The sequence below is a fragment of the Microcaecilia unicolor genome, chromosome 7 (assembly GCF_901765095.1).
Source record: "Microcaecilia unicolor chromosome 7, aMicUni1.1, whole genome shotgun sequence".
Classification (NCBI taxonomy): domain Eukaryota; kingdom Metazoa; phylum Chordata; class Amphibia; order Gymnophiona; family Siphonopidae; genus Microcaecilia; species Microcaecilia unicolor.
The window spans coordinates 277,084,937-277,102,304 of NC_044037.1; the positions used below are offsets into that span (position 1 = coordinate 277,084,937).

The following is a 17,368-nucleotide window of genomic DNA, read 5'->3' on the forward strand; positions in this document are numbered from 1 at the left end:
GGGATAATTTAATCAGGTCTAGCATGTAGTCAGGAGACATGCCGAATAGTATTTTGAAAATGAGGGTGCTGGATTTGAAAAATAGTCTTGCCTTGATCGGGAGCCAGTGTAGCGCTTTGAGTAATGATGTTGCTCTTTCGTATTTCGACTTTTTGAATATTAGTCTTGCCACCTTGTTTTGAACAATTTGCAGCAATTTTAGTATGTTTTCTTTGCACCCTACATATACTGCATTGCAGTAGTCTAGTTGGGACAATATCAGCGCTTGTACTAGTAGGCAAAATGACTGTCTGGGAAAGTGCTGTTCTTAGAAATGAGAGCTGTTTTTGTGGATCTGTGAAGTTCAGACGGTCCTGTAGTATTTTTGAGTCATTCTAGATAGGCATATAGTATTGGAGATTATAATGGTTCTGTTCGTTTGTTTGTTATTGTGAGATTTGAGTGTCGTCCAAGCAGTGTGGATCAGCCAATCAGAAGACCTTTATTTCTCTACTTAATATTTTTTGTTGTTGAGTTTTTTTTAAAAATTAAGAAGCATGTGTGTGTGTGTGTAAACGCGCAAGTGTATGAGTCCAGGTGACCTTTGATTTCTTTCTTTACCTGGTGGTTGGTGGTTCCTACACCGTTAGTTGTCCCTTGTTCAGACTTTAATTCATTTCACTTCGGGAAGTGATAGTGTTGATAAAGTGATTCATTGCCATATTCCTCCCACGGGTCATCTCCCTGGGGTCCTCCGCTGGCCGTTCGGGCTTACTCTCCACGCACTGCTGGGTTCAGGACTTTGCTGTCTCTGCTGCTCGTGCACTTGCCTCTGTCAGACTTGATTCCCCTGCCTGTCTCTGGTCTTGGTCCTGGAAACTTGGTCATCACTGAAACTGAAATTTGGCCAGCCTCTAAAATTTATATTTTCTGTTAGGAGTAAATGGGGGTCCGCTGAACTCTGTGTTCTATGCAGTTGCCCTACAGCAGGGGGCACAGCTGTTTAAGATGGAGATCAGGGGCAGTGAAACCAAGCTCTGTCCCCGGCCCCCATCTCCCTGTTTGTTAATGGCTGTGTGAGACAAAAAATTGATATGACTTGGTCCTTGCGACCCACCAGATTCCACTGCAGATGAAGGAGATGGTAACTCTTCTGCAACCGCTGGGGATATTTCCTTCCTACTTGGTATCTATAAATTTATATCCACTGTTTTCAAATAATATCTGTCTTACGTGCCAGTTGAAAAAGACATTTATTTATTTAAAATACTTATATTCCTCATGATCTTAGCAATTCTCAGTGGATTACAACTAAAACATACATAATAAAATAACCAAACATAATGCATATTAAAGCCAACAAACCTAAAATACTGCAATCATGCTCAAGCTTCCCAAATTCCCTACAATGTCATTTGGAAGTGAAATTGTCAGTAGCATCTTAAATTTTTTTTAAGCCTTATATACCGTTTCCCCTACCAATCACTTCAAGTGAAATGGAAAATAGCCAGTAAGCATTTTAAGTGCAATTTAGCTGCACTGAAATTGAATTTTCCTCCTCGAGCCAGCTAAGAATGTATACGTAGTCTTTCGTAAAGTGTACTTTTAGACAGATTGAGGGCCTATTCTGTAATGTAATCTAAGCGCCTAGTTTCCTCCCTAGAATTCTAGCATAATTGGGTATTTATGTGTTTAACATGAGGTGCTCACATTTACGCCTGCCATATAACTGCCGCTGGAACAAGCGTAACTAACTTCCGTTTATGCATGTAATTTACAGGATAATGTATGTCGCACCCATGTTATGCCCCTTCCACATATACACTATGTAAATTAAGCAGGAATTTGCATATATATGCATATAAATAGTGTTCTAAACACTTATATGCACAATGTACATGGGGGGGGGGGGGTGTAGGTCAGGAGGCCAAACTAGTGCACAGGCACAATATTTTCAGAAGTACATGAGCTATTTTGCCCCTCATCGACGTTTGGATTTATGAATTTTACTGAATTGTTTTCTTATTTTGTAACCTGCTTTGAGCAGTGTGTTTTCGAATGCCAGCAAATAAACGATCCTCACGGACTCCTAAAGGAACTGTAAGAAAATGGCTGAACCAAAAGAGAATATCCAAAGCTTTGCCAGCTCAATTTGTTTAATTATATTTGTTTAATTATAATCTCTCTTGTCTGTCCCCTTCTCCTCTACTGCTAATTCCAGACTCTGTTCCTTTTATCTCGCTGCACCTCATGCCTGGAATAGACTTCCCGAGCTTGTACATCTAGTCCTGTCTTTGGCCGTTTTCATATCCATGCTAAAAGCCCACCTCTTTAACGCTGCTTTTGACTCCTAACCACTACTCACTTGCCCTGTACCCTTTTATCCCCAACTCTTTAATTCCCTTACCTCTTAGTTGTTCTGTCTGTTTGCCTGTCCTATTTAGATTGTGAGCTCTTTGAGCAGGGACTGTCTTTTCATGTATGTTGTACAGTGCTGCGTATGCCTTGTAACGCTATAGAAGTGATAAGTAGTAGTAGTAGTAGTAGTAGCAATGTAGAAGCCTGCCCTTGCAGATCAGCAACGCGGCCGCGCAGGCTTCTGTTTCTGTGAGTCTGACGTCCTGCACGTACGTGCAGGACGTCAGACTCACAGAAACAGAAGCCTGTGTGGCTGCCTTGCTGATCTGCAAGGGCAGGATTCTAGATGGAATGTTGCTAGTGGAGGAGTAGCCTAGTGGTTAGTGCAGTGGAACATGGAATGTTGCTACTATTTGAGATTCTGGAATGTTGCTCTTACTTGAGATTCTACATGGAATGTTGCTACTTTTGGAGATTCTGTTGCTACTATTTGAGATTCTACATGGAATGTTGCTATTCCACTAGCAACATTCCATTTTTACATTGTGAGCTCTTTGAGCAGGGACTGTCTTTTCATGTATGGTGTACAGCGCTGCGTATGCCTTGTAGCGCTATAGAAGTGATAAGTAGTAGTAGTAGTAATTATATTTGATAGCAGTTTTCTAGCGAGTGTCATTTCCAGAGAAAGCCAATTCACTCAGCAGAGCACACTGTCTGGTGCTGCCCATGTTGGACTACTCTATCCATAAAATGGCCTTTTTATTTTCCGTTCATTCTGTGGTATGTGGTTGGGTGTTTCTCAAGAGCTTGAGATGTTGTTGTTGATAACTTTGCAAGGTGGGGGGGGGGGGGGGGGGCATCAGTGCTGTTTTTCTCACCCCGAATACACAGAAGGCTCCTGACCTTCATGTTTTCTACCCTACAGAAACCTGATTCAGTGTTCAGACAATGGAGCAGACCCTTATGTCCGCATCTACCTGCTTCCAGAGAGAAGGTGGACAAACAGGAAAAAAACCACGGTGAAGAAAAAAACATTAAATCCCCAGTATGATGAGAAGTAAGTACTGGAGTTACAGTATCTGATCATGAACATAACTCACAAAGAAAACAGTAGATTTTGCAGTTAGCAACAACCCTCTAACTTTTTCCCACTGGTGCCAGTAATATTGAAAAGCTGGAGTGATGCACAAAACCCATTCTGTGGTTCACAGTCCTTCAGAGCTGGCAGCTTGCAGATGTGGTGTTACTTTGGCTCCAGGAGGGGTGAGGTAGAGGGTGAGAAAGATCAACTCCTTCTGCCAGTTGAGCGACACTGGAAAGCAGTGGCATTCCTTGGTTGGCTGGCACCAAGGGCGGATCACCGCTGCGTACCCCCCTCCCCAGGTGCAGCATGATAACCCCCCCCCCCCCCCCCCGGGTGCAGCAACCCCGCTTGGCACATCACCAACCCCCCGGGGTGCATTCTTCCTACCTGCTGGGGTGCTAGGAGCAGCTTGCGCGGCTGTTGGCTCGGCTGGTTCCCTGCTCCCTCTGCCCCAGAACAGGAAGTAACTGCAGAGGGAGCAGTTTGGGATCTTGCCAGGTATTTGTGACCTGGATCGGCCACTGATGGAAACAGGATGCTGGGCTTGATGGACCTTTGGTCTTTCCCAGTATGGCAATACTTATGAGCAGGGAACCAGTGGAGTCCTGCACCCCTCCTGCCGCGCGCAACCGGGGCGGACCACCCCCCTACCGCCCTGCCCTCGGTACGCCACTGCTGGGAAGGCTGTTTTCAGGTACCTTTTCTGCCTCTTAGCTGGAATGGGGGTTGACCATGCAGACAACCAGCTTGGGGAGATGAAATGAGAGGGTGAGGTCAAGGGAGAAGGATTCCAAAGCTGTCCTCTATTCTGTTTTATTGTAAAGACAATGCTACAGAGGAGTGTGGCTGTCCAGGGGAGAGGGTGCTTGTTGTCGTAGTTGATAGTCTCCTGGTTTCTTTGTTTGTGTTGTTATAGTAGCCATTGGAGTATGGGGTTTGTTGGCAGACTGGTGCAACATACCCCTGTTCTGACATCAGTTCCAAAAACTACAGAGAAATGTATTTGTTTAGGCTTTGAGGGGCAGGGGGAAGAATTTCTCTTTGAGGTCCTATGTGAGAGTGAGAGGTTGTCTTTCACTTCCCTTTTGGACTTCTGTATTCACTTTGATGTTATCCAAACCCCAAATGTTGGTGGGTGGCAGGACTGCCAAGAAGGGGGGCGGGGGGAGCAAATTCCCTAGGCCCGGGCCTCCAAGGGGGGCCTGGCGCCGGGGTCAGGCCGCCGGCGCTGCAGTCCCCGGTCTCACCTGCCTGCCTCCACGGCTCCGGGCCCCCCTTCATTCAAAGTGGCAGATCGCCTCTCTTCTGGCCTTCCCTCCCTGTGTCCCGCCCTCGCGGAAACCGGAAGTTACATCAGACGAGGGCGGTGATGGAAGCAGGATACTGGGCTAGATGGACCATTGGTCCGACCCAGTATGGCTACCCTTATGTTATGTTCTCTGGGTAGTGTTAACTTCAACTGTTAGTAAACACTGCCCCATTCAAAATGGATGCTCTTATCTGCCTATTTCACCATGTTCTGCACTGTTTGCCTCATCCCACAGTTCATCTGCAGAATGAAAATATGGCTTTCCTAATCTTCCTGCAGCGCCCTTATGATCATGTTAAGTAACCATGGTGCAAGCTCCAGTCCCTGCTCTTTACATTATGCAAAGTGCCAAAAGGTCAACGCTTCCTGAATCCATGCCATGTCTCGATAATGGTTCCCAGTTCTTCTCTTATAATAGCTTCCATTATGTTGCCCAGAATTTGATACTTGCCTGATTAGTCGGTGGTTAGCAGCTTCTAATTTAAATTTCCATTTGGATATCACTAGAGTAATAGAGAATCAACAAAATGTTCTTTACAAGCTTTCAAAAGCACATAGGTTGCTTCTTGTGTCCTATCTACAGTGATGTGAAAAAGTCCCCTTCCCCGCGATTTCCTCTATTATTGCGTATATATCACACTGAATTGTTTCTGATCTTTAAACAAAATATAATATTAGACAAAGGGAACCTGAGTAAACACGCTAACATAGTTTTTAAATTATTACTTAATTTATTTAAGGAACAAAAAGTTATTCAACTCCCATATCACCCATGAGAAAAAGCAACTAACTGCCCCCTAAACTTAATAATGGGGAACTGAGGAACTGAGTTTGATTCCCACTTCAGGCACAGGCAGCTCCTTGTGACTCTGGGCAAGTCACTTAACCCTCCGTTGCCCCATGTAAGCCGCATTGAGCCTGCCATGAGTGGGAAAGCGCGGGGTACAAATGTAACAAAAATAAAATAGATACTATTGGAGATTCTACATGGAATGTTGCTACTATTGGCGATTCTACATGGAATGTTGCTATTCCACTAGCAACATTCCATGTAGAAGGCTGCGCAGGCTTCTGTTTCTGCACGTATGTGCAGGACGTCAGACTCAAAGAAGCAGAAGCCTGCGCGGCCACATTGGTGATCTGCAAGGGCCGTCTTCTACATGGATGTTGCTAGTGGAATAGCAACATTCCATGTAGAATCTCAAATAGTAGCAACAGTGGAGGAGTGGCCTAGTGGTTAGGGTGGTGGACTTTGGTACTGAGGAACTGAGTTCAATTCTCACTTCCGGCACAGGCAGCTCCTTGTGACTCTGGGCAAGTCACTTAACCCTCCATTGCCCCATGTAAGCCACATTGAGCCTGCCATGAGTGGGAAAGCATGGGGTACAAATGTAACAACAAAAAAAAAAAAAGAGAGGATGGGATCTGATATACTGATTTTCTGTGGTTAAAATAGCTAATAAATAGAAATAAGATAAAACAGAGAAAAGAAAATAAGATGATACCTTTCTTATTGATCTACATATATTTTTGATTAGCTTTCAAAGGCAATACTTTCGTCAGATCCAGTGTGTTTTTTCTAGCAAAAAAGGTGCAGGTACTCAAATACCAGGCCAACCTTCAGGGGTGGGGTGATCACTGAGGGACCCACCCCACAATAGCCAGGCCCCCTGCAACCAGTCACAGAATCTATGACAAGGCAGAATTGGTGTGTAGAGCCTGAGCTCTTGCATTAAAATTTGGGGTCCATGGGTCAATTTTAGCAGACAATGGAACAGGTGCCGGTACTCAGTACCCCCAAGTACCCCTTCAAAAAAGCCCTGGTCAGATCAGAAATGAACAGCTAATGACATGTTTCCGAATTAGAGCTGTACTGAATAGCATATTTTATCATACAAAGGCAATAAATTGTATGTTAATTAGCTCTCTGTCCCTGTAGCATCCAACTAGGGGCAGGAAGAGGAAATTGACATACACCATTGCAGTCTTAAGTTTTATAGTACATTGCCCTAAATCAGATTTCAACTTTGATATACCACTCATTTACCAGTGTGTTGTGTATGAAATGAAGCCAACTATAAAAAGGAAAGTTTAGAAGAACAATAAAGCTGGTTTACTCTATAAAGAAAACGCATATATATTACCTTTATGGCTTCTAGGTCTGATAGTAGTAACCAAAGTTCTAATTGAGAATTTGTGTGTATGAGAGGAACAGGGGGGTGGATGGATCTTAACAAAATAACAGAAGTCCTGCCGTAGTGGGTTAGATCAAAGGTCTGTTGACCCCAAAAGATGGGTTTTTTTCTTGTTCAACACAGCCCTGGCAGTCAACTTTGCAATGCTCTACCAAGATCCATCCGAGCAATTAGACTATTTACCATTCAGGAAAATGTTGAAGTCCCATTTTTTTTCAAACAAGCTTACCCTAATGAACCAACTTAATTCCACCAGCCCACCTACACCACTCCTGCTCTGACGATGACACTGACTCTGACACCAATTATACCTTTGACCTTATTTTCCATTCTCCTTATATTCCTACCTCCAGTCTTTTCTTCTCCATCCTTTTATACCATATCCCTCCCAATCTCCTTCCCCTTTTACCTATCCTACTACTACTACTACTACTACTACTACTACTACTCTTTAGCATTTCTATAGCGCTACAAGGCATACGCAGCGCTGCACAAACATAGAAGAAAGACAGTCCCTGCTCAAAGAGCTTACAATCTAATAGACAAAAAATAAATAAAGTAAGCAAATCAAATCAATTAATGTGAACGGGAAGGAAGAGAGGAGGGTAGGTGGAGGCGAGTGGTTACAAGTGGTTACGAGTCAAAAGCAATGTTAAAGAGGTGGGCTTTCAGTCTAGATTTAAAGGTGGCCAAGGATGGGGCAAGACGTAGGGGCTCAGGAAGTTTATTCCAGGCCTAGGGTGCAGCGAGACAGAAGGCGCGAAGTCTGGAGTTGGCAGTAGTGGAGAAGGGAACAGATAAGAAGGATTTATCCATGGAGCGGAGTGCACGGGAAGGGGTGTAGGGATGGACGAGTGTGGAGAGATACTGGGGAGCAGCAGAGTGAGTACATTTATAGGTTAATAGAAGAAGTTTGAACAGGATGCGAAAACGGATAGGGAGCCAGTGAAGGGTCTTGAGGAGAGGGGTAGTATGAGTAAAGCGACCCTGGCGGAAGATGAGACGGGCAGCAGAGTTTTGAACCGACTGGAGAGGGGAGAGGTGACTAAGTGGGAGGCCAGCAAGAAGCAGATTGCAGTAGTCTAAACGAGAGGTGACAAGGGTGTGGATGAGGGTTTTGGTAGAGTGCTCAGAAAGAAAGGGGCGGATTTTACGGATGTTGTAAAGAAAGAAACGACAGGTCTTGGCGGTCTGCTGGATGTGAGCAGAGAAGGAGAGAGAAGAGTCAAAGATGACCCCAAGGTTTCGAGCTGAGGAGACAGGGAGAATGAGAGAGCCATCAACAGAAATAGAAAACGGGGGGAGCGGGGAGGTGGGTTTGGGGGGGAAAATGAGAAGCTCGGTTTTGGTCATATTTAATTTCAGGTGGCGTTGAGACATCCAGGCAGCAATGTCAGACAAGCACGCTGAAACTTTGGTTTGGATGCAAGGTGAGATATCAGGGGTAGAAAGGTAGATTTGGGAGTCATCAGCATAGAGATGGTAGGAAAAGCCATGGGATGAGATTAATGAACCAAGGGAAGAAGTGTAGATAGAAAAGAGGAGGGGACCAAGAACAGAACCCTGAGGTACGCCGACAGGCAGAGGGATAGAAGTAGAAGAGGATCCTATCCTTGTCTACCTCCCCATATTCCAGTTCATATATTATTGGGCACTGTTGCCACTGTTTTATCACAGTTTATAATATTCTGCTTACATGTCCTTTGTAATTTTTTTTTTTTACTATGTAAGCCGCATTGAGCCTGCCGTGTGTGGGAAAGCGCGGGGTACAAATGTAATAAATAAATAAATGGAACCAATCCTGCCTTAGTTCCTTCTTTCTTAGGTTAATAGCAGCCAGCGCTGCTTCTAGCGTTCACTTTCAGCATGCAGCTCAGCGTCCCCACGCACAGCTACGGCTGCTGCTGACCTGAGAAAGAAAAACGTATGTCGAGATTGGTGCCACTTACGCCTTCTACCACCGGAACTACATTTGTCAGGCTCAGCGCCTCTGATCATTTCTGCACCTACCTTGTCACTGCAAGCCCTCACTGCTGCCTTGGAGTCATCACCTTCGCATAGCACCTAAAAATGAATGGGCAGAAGTATTTTCTGTGCATTAGCTGAATTCCCGCACAGTACAGAGAGAATATTGGGCAGGGTATCTCATTGTTTGCAAGTGCATTTTTTTTCACTGGCTTAGTAAAAGCTCAAGGTACATTTTCTGTAACCCTTGTTTTTGTTTCAGGTTTGAATTTTTTGTAACGATGGATGATGTCAAGAAAAGGTCATTGGACGTCGCTGTAAAGAACCACAGGTCATTTGGATCACATGAAAGAAAAGAAATGGGAAAAGTAAGCAGGACCACTTTTGCAATAGATGGGGGTCCTGAGCCCAACAGATGAACAGAACCTGCCTCTGGCAGCTTAGGGTAGAATCTGTGGCATATTTGCCTACCATTTTTTCATTGCTTAATATTCTCTAAGGCTACTTTGTTCAGATTGGTAAATAATCAATACATATTTTTAGTTTTACAACTTTTTGTACATAATGCCAGCTCAAGGGACTGTGACACCCTGAACCAGTTTTTGCAGTGGTGGCGCCCTCTCCCCCTACAGCTCCCTCCCCTATCCCACCTGCATACCTCCACTCACTCCAGAGGTGACAGCAATCACCACTCATTCCTGCCCAAGCCCTGCCTTCTTCAAACTGGGCACAGGGACCCCTAACATTAGTCTTGTGGTACTACCGCTAGGGTTTCGAGCTGCCATATAAAGGGAAAAAAACCCTTATATGGCAGCTTGAATCTCTACTGGTGCTACTGCAAGACTCCTGCTAGGGGTTAGTAGTTCTATTTTGAAAAGGGCAGCTGCTGGGGTAGAAGCAAATGGGTTTGCTAGGGGGGGGGGGGGGGCTTTAGGCATTGGGCCCACTGGACCACTAGGGATTTCAGGTCCCCCAAGGGTGGGGATTCTGGGAGACCTCAAATTTTTCTGTGCTGTGTGTTGGAGAGGGGGAGGGGGAGTGTTGTGGAGCAGCAGTCCCAAAGCGGCCTCAGCATCCATCCGGTACTGAGACACAGCATGCCACAGGGAGATGTGCAGGGGGCACCTTGCAGTCCCAAGTAGCCTCTGCATCCTGACCTTGCTGTTGTGCCTGCCTCTGCTTGATTTGGATTAATATAAAATAAGGTAGAGCTGGGCTGGTACTGTCAGAGGCTGGGGAGTTGGGTGCTCTTTAATGCTGGTGCCTCACTGTTTCCATAGGTTAAGTTGGCCTTGTTTGTACATCCTTTTATTTCTAACTTGGTTCATTTTGCCATTTTGGTTTCCTCTTCTGTTTCTTTTCCTTCCTTGTCTTTTTCTCCTCACCTTTCTCCCTTCCGTTTTTCTGGTGCCATGACTCCAGCCAGGCTTTGGGAGAAAGAGGCAGGGCATTGGAGGTGGGAAGGTGGTAAAGCAGAACTGGCAGTGATGAATTGACCTGGCACTGGGGGACATGGCAGTAGATAGGTGCAGCTTCTTTTTGCTATTGTGTGCCTAGTCGATTGAGATTTATTTATCTTTGATTGTCCACAAATCCCTATCAAATGTGTATTTTGGTTGGAAGCCTAAGCCCCAGACACCTATCATGTTTCCAATTTGAGCTCATCTGAAATCAGATGAGAGACTGAAGTGTTTGTTTCCCAATATTTTAAGACTTATTCAGATTATACATCATGCTCAACAAGAGATAACTATCTGTTCAGCTCAATTAAGTTTGCAATCCAAAATCACAGGTATTTTGCCCATCTCTAAGCAGTGCCTCCTTCCATTGGGCTAATTTTAGTGACAAGATTCCCTTCACTGACTCAGTGTTTCACAGTGAAAATGTCTTCCCACTGTATTTCCTATAGCCCAATTTAAGCTTCTTCCCTGTAGTTGATATCAACTTATATGCATAAAATCTTGACAATCTTAATTTTTTTATTTACTGGTGTTTGAAGTTCTGGTCTTTGTAATTGATGCAGAGGCAGTGCTAGCTGATTAGGAACCTGAAATAAAAATATTTTGCCCCCAAAAGCACATCTAAAAAAGTAACCCCCCTGCTTATTACACAGTGAATGGGGTGTTGGAATTAGTTCACTTCAGCCACTACTGCAGCTTAGTAAACAAGGAAGTAAATGTGGCTCATTCCATCTTCCTCCCCAAATCACTGCCCCTCTGAATCTTCATTGCCATTCGCTCTTTCCAAGACTGCATGAACCCTTTGATGGCTCGAAGTCAAAGATTGGAGTGGAGGAGTGGCCTAGTGGTTAGGGTGGTGGACTTTGGTCCTGGGGAACTGAGTTCAATTCCCACTTCAGGCACAGGCAGCTCTTTGTGACTCTGGGCAAATCACTTAACCCTCCATTGCCCCATTGCATTGAGCCTGCCATGAGTGGGAAAGCGCGGGGTACAAATGTAACAAAAATAAAATAGATACTATTGGAGATTCTAGATGGAATGTTGCTATTCCAACATTCTATGTAAAAGTCGGCCTTTGCAGATCAGATCACCAATGTGGCCGCGCAGGCTTCTGCTTCTGTGAGTCTGTCCTAATTAGGTTGTAAGCTCTGTTGAGCAGGGACTGTCTCTTCATGTTCAAGTGTACAGCGCTGTGTATATCTAGTAGCACTATAGAAATGATAAGTAGTAGTTCTGACTCCATGCATCAACTCAAGCTCTATCAATGGGTTGTAGAATGTGGCAGCCTCCAGTCCCGATTTCATCAGCTGAATTTGCTTTCTAGCTTTGTAATAACAATGTTTTGGTTTGTTTTTTAAGGTATTGGTAGACTTGTCGAAAGAAGATTTGAGCAAAGGTTTTACTCAATGGTAAGTTTCTTCGCTTCTCCTCAACAGTTGTATTATTACAATGTACTAATTAAGTTGCTGTTCATTACAGTCCAGTAAACAATTTTTGAGAACCATAAATAGCAAAGACAAAAGTTACTGGATAGATCTTAGGGTGGGGTATTTATTTATCAGGAAAGCAAAAAGATCATCACGTACATTCCTTAATCTCCACTATCCTAATTGTAAAGGGCTAAAATATAAATCCACATCCGCGACCAGTTTCTCATACATCTGCACGCAGTTATGGAATGCACTACCGAAGGCCATAAAAACAACGCAAGACCTAACCATCTTCCGAAGACTACTGAAAACAGACCTTTTTCAAGAAAGCATACCATAAATATCCATCTTTAAACACTAAATAATAATAATATACATGATCTATACAAAACCGAACTCCTATCACATGACTGAATAACCTCTTTGCTATGAATAATCAAGCACTACCACTTTAAACCTTACACCGAATAAGGTCTCTCTATAGTCAACGACCTAATGTATGTTATAATCCGATTTATTATTCAGGATCCTTCATGCTATACAATAAGATATTCTTCTTTACCATGTATGTGATCTGTTCGATATATGTTATGTTCCATGTATGTACCATGCATGTTACAATGTATGTTTACACCTTAACGCAAGACCAGTTGTAATTCTGCTACCCGGAAATGGCAACCGCCATTACGGCAACTGTAAGCCACATTGAGCCTGCAAATTGGTGGGAAAATGTGGGATACAAACACTACAAATAAAACAAAATTTATTAGGATTTATTTACCGCCTTTTGAAAGAATTCACTCAAGGCGGTGTACAGTAAGAATAGATCAAACATGAGCAATAGGCAAGTACAGCAGTAAAAATATTCAAGTAACAATACAAAATATGGCATGGTATACTACTTGCAATGACAACACATTGGGATTAAAGGCCAGCCAAATTTCAGCTGAAACTGAAATGCCTCAACCCTGCGACCAATCTGTGCTAGCCTCCCTGGGCCTACCTTCAAAGTCCTAGTGATCTAGTGGCCTTTGGGGCAGAGGCAATCTCCAGATGCTCCTGTCCATGCCAGTTCCAATCTCAAAATGGCTGCCGGACCTCCTGCAGTAGTCTCGTGAGGCTGCGGTGGGAGGTTGTGGCAGCCATTTTGACTGCAGAGCTGGCGGCAGTAGGAGCAACTCTGGATTGCTCCTGCCTCAAAGAGCTCACCAGACTGCTAGGGCTTTGAAGGTAAGTCTGGGGAAGGTGGAGTTGATAGGAGGCCAGGGGAGACCAGCTTTCTCCTAGGGGATGGGGAGGCCAGTTTCAGCCGAAACAGTGGCGAATTTTGGCCACAGATTCAGTTTCAGCCAAAACCAAAAGCCCTGGCTTTGGACGCCCTTGAATAAGGATTGTGGAACTCCTGAAAACCCCACTGCATGGAGAACCATTGCTATAGTCCAATAGTGTGATTGTACGGACACCGTAAAGGAACAGATAGAAATAGTTGACCATGTGGGAGGAGATGGGGAAAAGCTACCCTGTGGGGGCCACAATAAAAAAAACAAAGTTATTAGCCATGAAATTGTTGAGTGAAGGTTTAGCTATATTTACTTTCCTTTGCAGGTTTGAACTTACCTTCAACGGAGAGCCAAGAAGTTGATCTTCCCGCTGATGTCCTACTTCAGAATTTCTGCTTTTTTAAGCATGTAGAGTTTAAAGTATTTTACGTTTAAACTATATCATGTACATATGTAAATGTGTATGTAATTATACAGCATTCTTTATCAAAAGATTTAAATAGTTTTATATATTTTATATGTATTTAGCTGACCTGGACTTGGTGAAAATGGTAAAAGGCTGATTTTAAAAGAAAGCTGTACCCTCAGTACTGTTACCATACGTAGAAAATCCAAGTGAAGCTTTTATTTTCAGTGTAGCAGGTCCTTATAGGTCCCCTGTCACTCATATCAGATAGGCAGGATAGATGCACCATTTAAAACCTATGATTTGATGATCCACATAGAACTGCTCTAGGAGCAGAGGGGAATTTATTAAAAGCTTCTGTGTATATTTTGTTGTCTAAGTGTGGTTATTATTTACACTTTTGAAACACTATTCTGGTCAGTGGTTCCAATTACACTGTGCCTCGACAGAATGAGGGCTCCCACATCAACCCCTTTCAAAATGTTGATATGGGCACTTGTTGCAGGAGCTGTCTAGACTCTGGTACTGAGCAGTAATGAAATGTCCCTTTATTGACATACTAGTAAAAAAGGCCCGTTTCTGACACAAATGAAACGGGCGATAGCAGGGTTTTCCTCGGAGTGTGTATGTTTGAGAGAGTGTATGTGAGAGTGACTGTGTGTGAGAGAGAGAGTCTCAGTGCGAGTGTGTGTGTGTATGTGAGAATGAGAGTGTGTGCAAGTGCGGATGTGAGACACAGTGTGAGAGTTTCACACAGATACAGTGTGTGCAAGAGAGTGTGTGTGTGAGACAGACTCTCTGTGAGACTGAGTGTATGAGACCAAGAGAGTGTGTGAGTGACTGTGTGACACATAGACAGTGAATGTGATACAGTGTGAGACATAGAGTGTGTGAGAGTGAGAGAAAGACATTGACTGTGAGAGTGTGTGTGTGACAGAGATACCTTCCCCCCCCCTTCTCTGGTGTCACGCCCCCCCTCTCTCTCTGGTGTCAGCCCCCCCCTCTGGTGTCTGAGCGTTACTGTGCAGGACGCTGAGCTCTGGCTGTGCTTCAAGGAACTGACCAATCCTATTTAACAGAATGCACCTCCAACATTCTGAAGCCGAGAAACCTCGTGTGGTTGGTCACTTCTGCTTGTGACGAACCCGGAAGTACGTGATGTCAATTCAGGACATGGATACAGAGAGCAGGAATGCCTCAGCCATGCAGTCAGCTTCAGAATGTTGGAGGTGCGTTTTATTATATAGGATGCAGTTTTCTCCTTGATAATTTCAAATAATTTTTTTGCATAATAGCAGACAAAAGTTCTTTTCCTTCCCCACAGATTCCCATGTCAAATATAAGTGTTTAACAGCAACTATAAAAGGGGCAAGGAGGCAATTTATTCTGCTCGACTGTGGTTGGAGGAGGAGTTTCTGGTTAACCTGCTCTAGGAGACAAACCACCAGGGCACGTTCTGTGGGTTCCATGAAGTTACTGAGAAGATGGACTCAACATATTTCAGCTGTAGGGCCATGCTGCTTCCTGGCCCCCAAAAGGCAAAGTAAATTGTCAGCATTACACAAACCTTTCCTCTAATCAAGAAAATACTAATAAATCTTAGCTTTCTTGGTTCTTCTTCTTTAGTAAAAACATTCCTACAATCCTAAAGGAAGACCCAGATCTAGGAGACATCTATGCATTAGCACTTCATAAGGGAAAAGGTCCATCTGTTTAACGTGTTTCACTACTTGTAAGAGCTGCAAACAGAATCCAGCTATACAAGGAGGAGAAACAAAAAGACTAAGGGGGTCTTTTACAAAGGCATGCTAGCATTTTTAGTGTGCGATAAATGCTAGAGATGCCCATAGAAATATTGCACATTTCAATACATAGAGATGTGTTTTCAAAGCACTCAGACTAAAGTTGCATAGAAGCTCATTTGCAAAGCACACAGATTTACAAAGTTACATAGGTTTCTATGGAGCTCATTTTCGAAAGAGAAAAACGTACAAAAAATGTCATACAGCACCATTTAGATGGACTTCTTCTCAAAACGTCCAAATCAGTATTTTCGAAACCTGTTTTGCAGTATCAATCTATGCATTTCGCCAGTAGTGTGTCCAAATCAAAAGGGGGCATGTCGGAGGTGGGGGAGGGGTTTTGAAGATGAGATTAGGGCATGCCTAACACTTGGATGTTTTACAGCATAATGGAACAAAACCACAACATCTAGGGTGAAAACTTCAACGTTTTGGTCTAGACCTGTTTTTCTAAGGAATAATACTCAGAAAGGTTCCTTAAATGACCAGTGGAGGGATTCAGGGATGACCCCCCCCCCCCTTATTCCCCCAGTGGTCACTGACCCCCCTCCAACCCCAAAAATGTGAATAAAAATAGTACTCACCAGCCTCTATGACAGCCTCAGATGTTATAGCCAGGTCCATTAGAGTAGCATGCAAGTCCCCCGAGTAGTCTAGTGGTGGGTGCAGTGCACTGTAGGCAGGTGGACCCAGGCCCATATCTCCCCCTACCTGTTACACTTGTGGTGGAAACTGTGAGCCTTCCAAAACTCACCATGTTACAAGAAATTATTTATTTTGGGGAAAGAGCTCGAGAGCACTCGCTACTGTTTATAATTTAAGAGCAGATGCTGTATTTATAAGTTTTAGGATATTAATTTCTCCACCAATCACCAAAGGTGATAATTGCAATAAATTAAATAGATTAAGTATATATAAAAGATACCATATACTCAGAACACAAAGAGACCGTATTTTTAGCTTCAAAAAGATTGATTTAATATACAATTGCACACGAGAGGTAGGTTTTAAGAGATCTTTACAGGTAATCTGTGCATAAAAATAGAACAAAGTAGCAGGTAGGTTAACTTACAAGTCCTTGTTACAAGCATGCTGTGGTCCAGCTGATTGATGAGCACATGTTGAGGGGCAAGGCGTCAGCAGACCCCAAAGAGAGCAGCAGGTCCCAAGAGGAGGCAGGTTCCAAGAGAGCAAGCTGGGCTGTTTCCAGGCCTTTTATAATGTTAGCAGAGAAGCATGGTGTGTGCATGTCCTGGATATTTTGCAAGGCATTATGGTTAATGTAGTCTGTTCACATGACCACATTATAAGTCCTTCTTTCTGCAGATGTCCTGGCGTCCATTTGTCTGATAGATGATGGGAGGGGCAGCTATACCTTTGACAAGCAAATGTCCTGTTTATGGTTTCCCTTCTGAAGTCTTTGTCTTCAATGGGGTATTCAGGTGCCCACCTTAGTCATGCCTTTGTTAGGTGGGAGGGCAGAGGAAGCTCTTTTGTTTAAGGAATGAGAAAAGGCAAGGTGAGGTCCCTGCCACTGCAGCAGTACCTTTGTCTTGTAAATATTCCCCGAGGGAAGAGGGCTTTTGGAATGAGACTATTTTCTCTGCTGCAGTGTCAAATATATATATAAATATATATATATATTTAAAAGCTGCACAAATATATATATATGTATCTGATCCAACACAACATCATGCTACACATTTAATTCTGATGATTGGCTTATACCATAACAACCAGAAACCCACATATAGGTGCCCCCTTCACCCATAAGGGCTCTTGTAGTGGTGTACAGTTGGGGGTAGTGGGTTTTGGAGGGCTCAGCAGACAAGATATGGGAGCAATGGTAAGATGTGTACCTGGGAACATTTATATGAAGTTCATAACAGTGCCCCCTAGGGTGCCCCATTGCTCTCCTGGGATGTTTGGACCAGTCTGCTAAAAATACTGGCTCCTCCTACATCCCAATGGCTTGATTTTGTGCTTTTTTTAAACTTGTGCATTTTTTTGTTTTCGAAGATGAGCTAAAGATAAAAGCACAAAGCAAAAACCATGTTTGAAATGGTATTTTCAAAAAAAGATTTTTCCAAAAAATGAGTA

At 43.6% G+C, this 17,368-nt stretch overlaps 1 protein-coding gene across 1 annotated transcript in view; it reads left to right on the forward strand.

Annotated features, from left to right (window-relative positions):
• Positions 1–13,824, forward strand: part of LOC115474542 (extended synaptotagmin-3-like) — a 161,736-nt gene extending 147,912 nt beyond the window's left edge. Inside the window, exons 20-23 of the mRNA XM_030210044.1 lie at positions 3,263–3,394; positions 9,153–9,258; positions 11,710–11,759; positions 13,386–13,824. Coding sequence (XP_030065904.1) covers positions 3,263–3,394; positions 9,153–9,258; positions 11,710–11,759; positions 13,386–13,422 — 325 coding nt within the window. The 3' untranslated portion in view covers positions 13,423–13,824. The remainder of the gene's footprint in view (positions 1–3,262; positions 3,395–9,152; positions 9,259–11,709; positions 11,760–13,385) is intronic.
• The last annotated feature ends 3,544 nt before the right edge of the window (positions 13,825–17,368 follow it).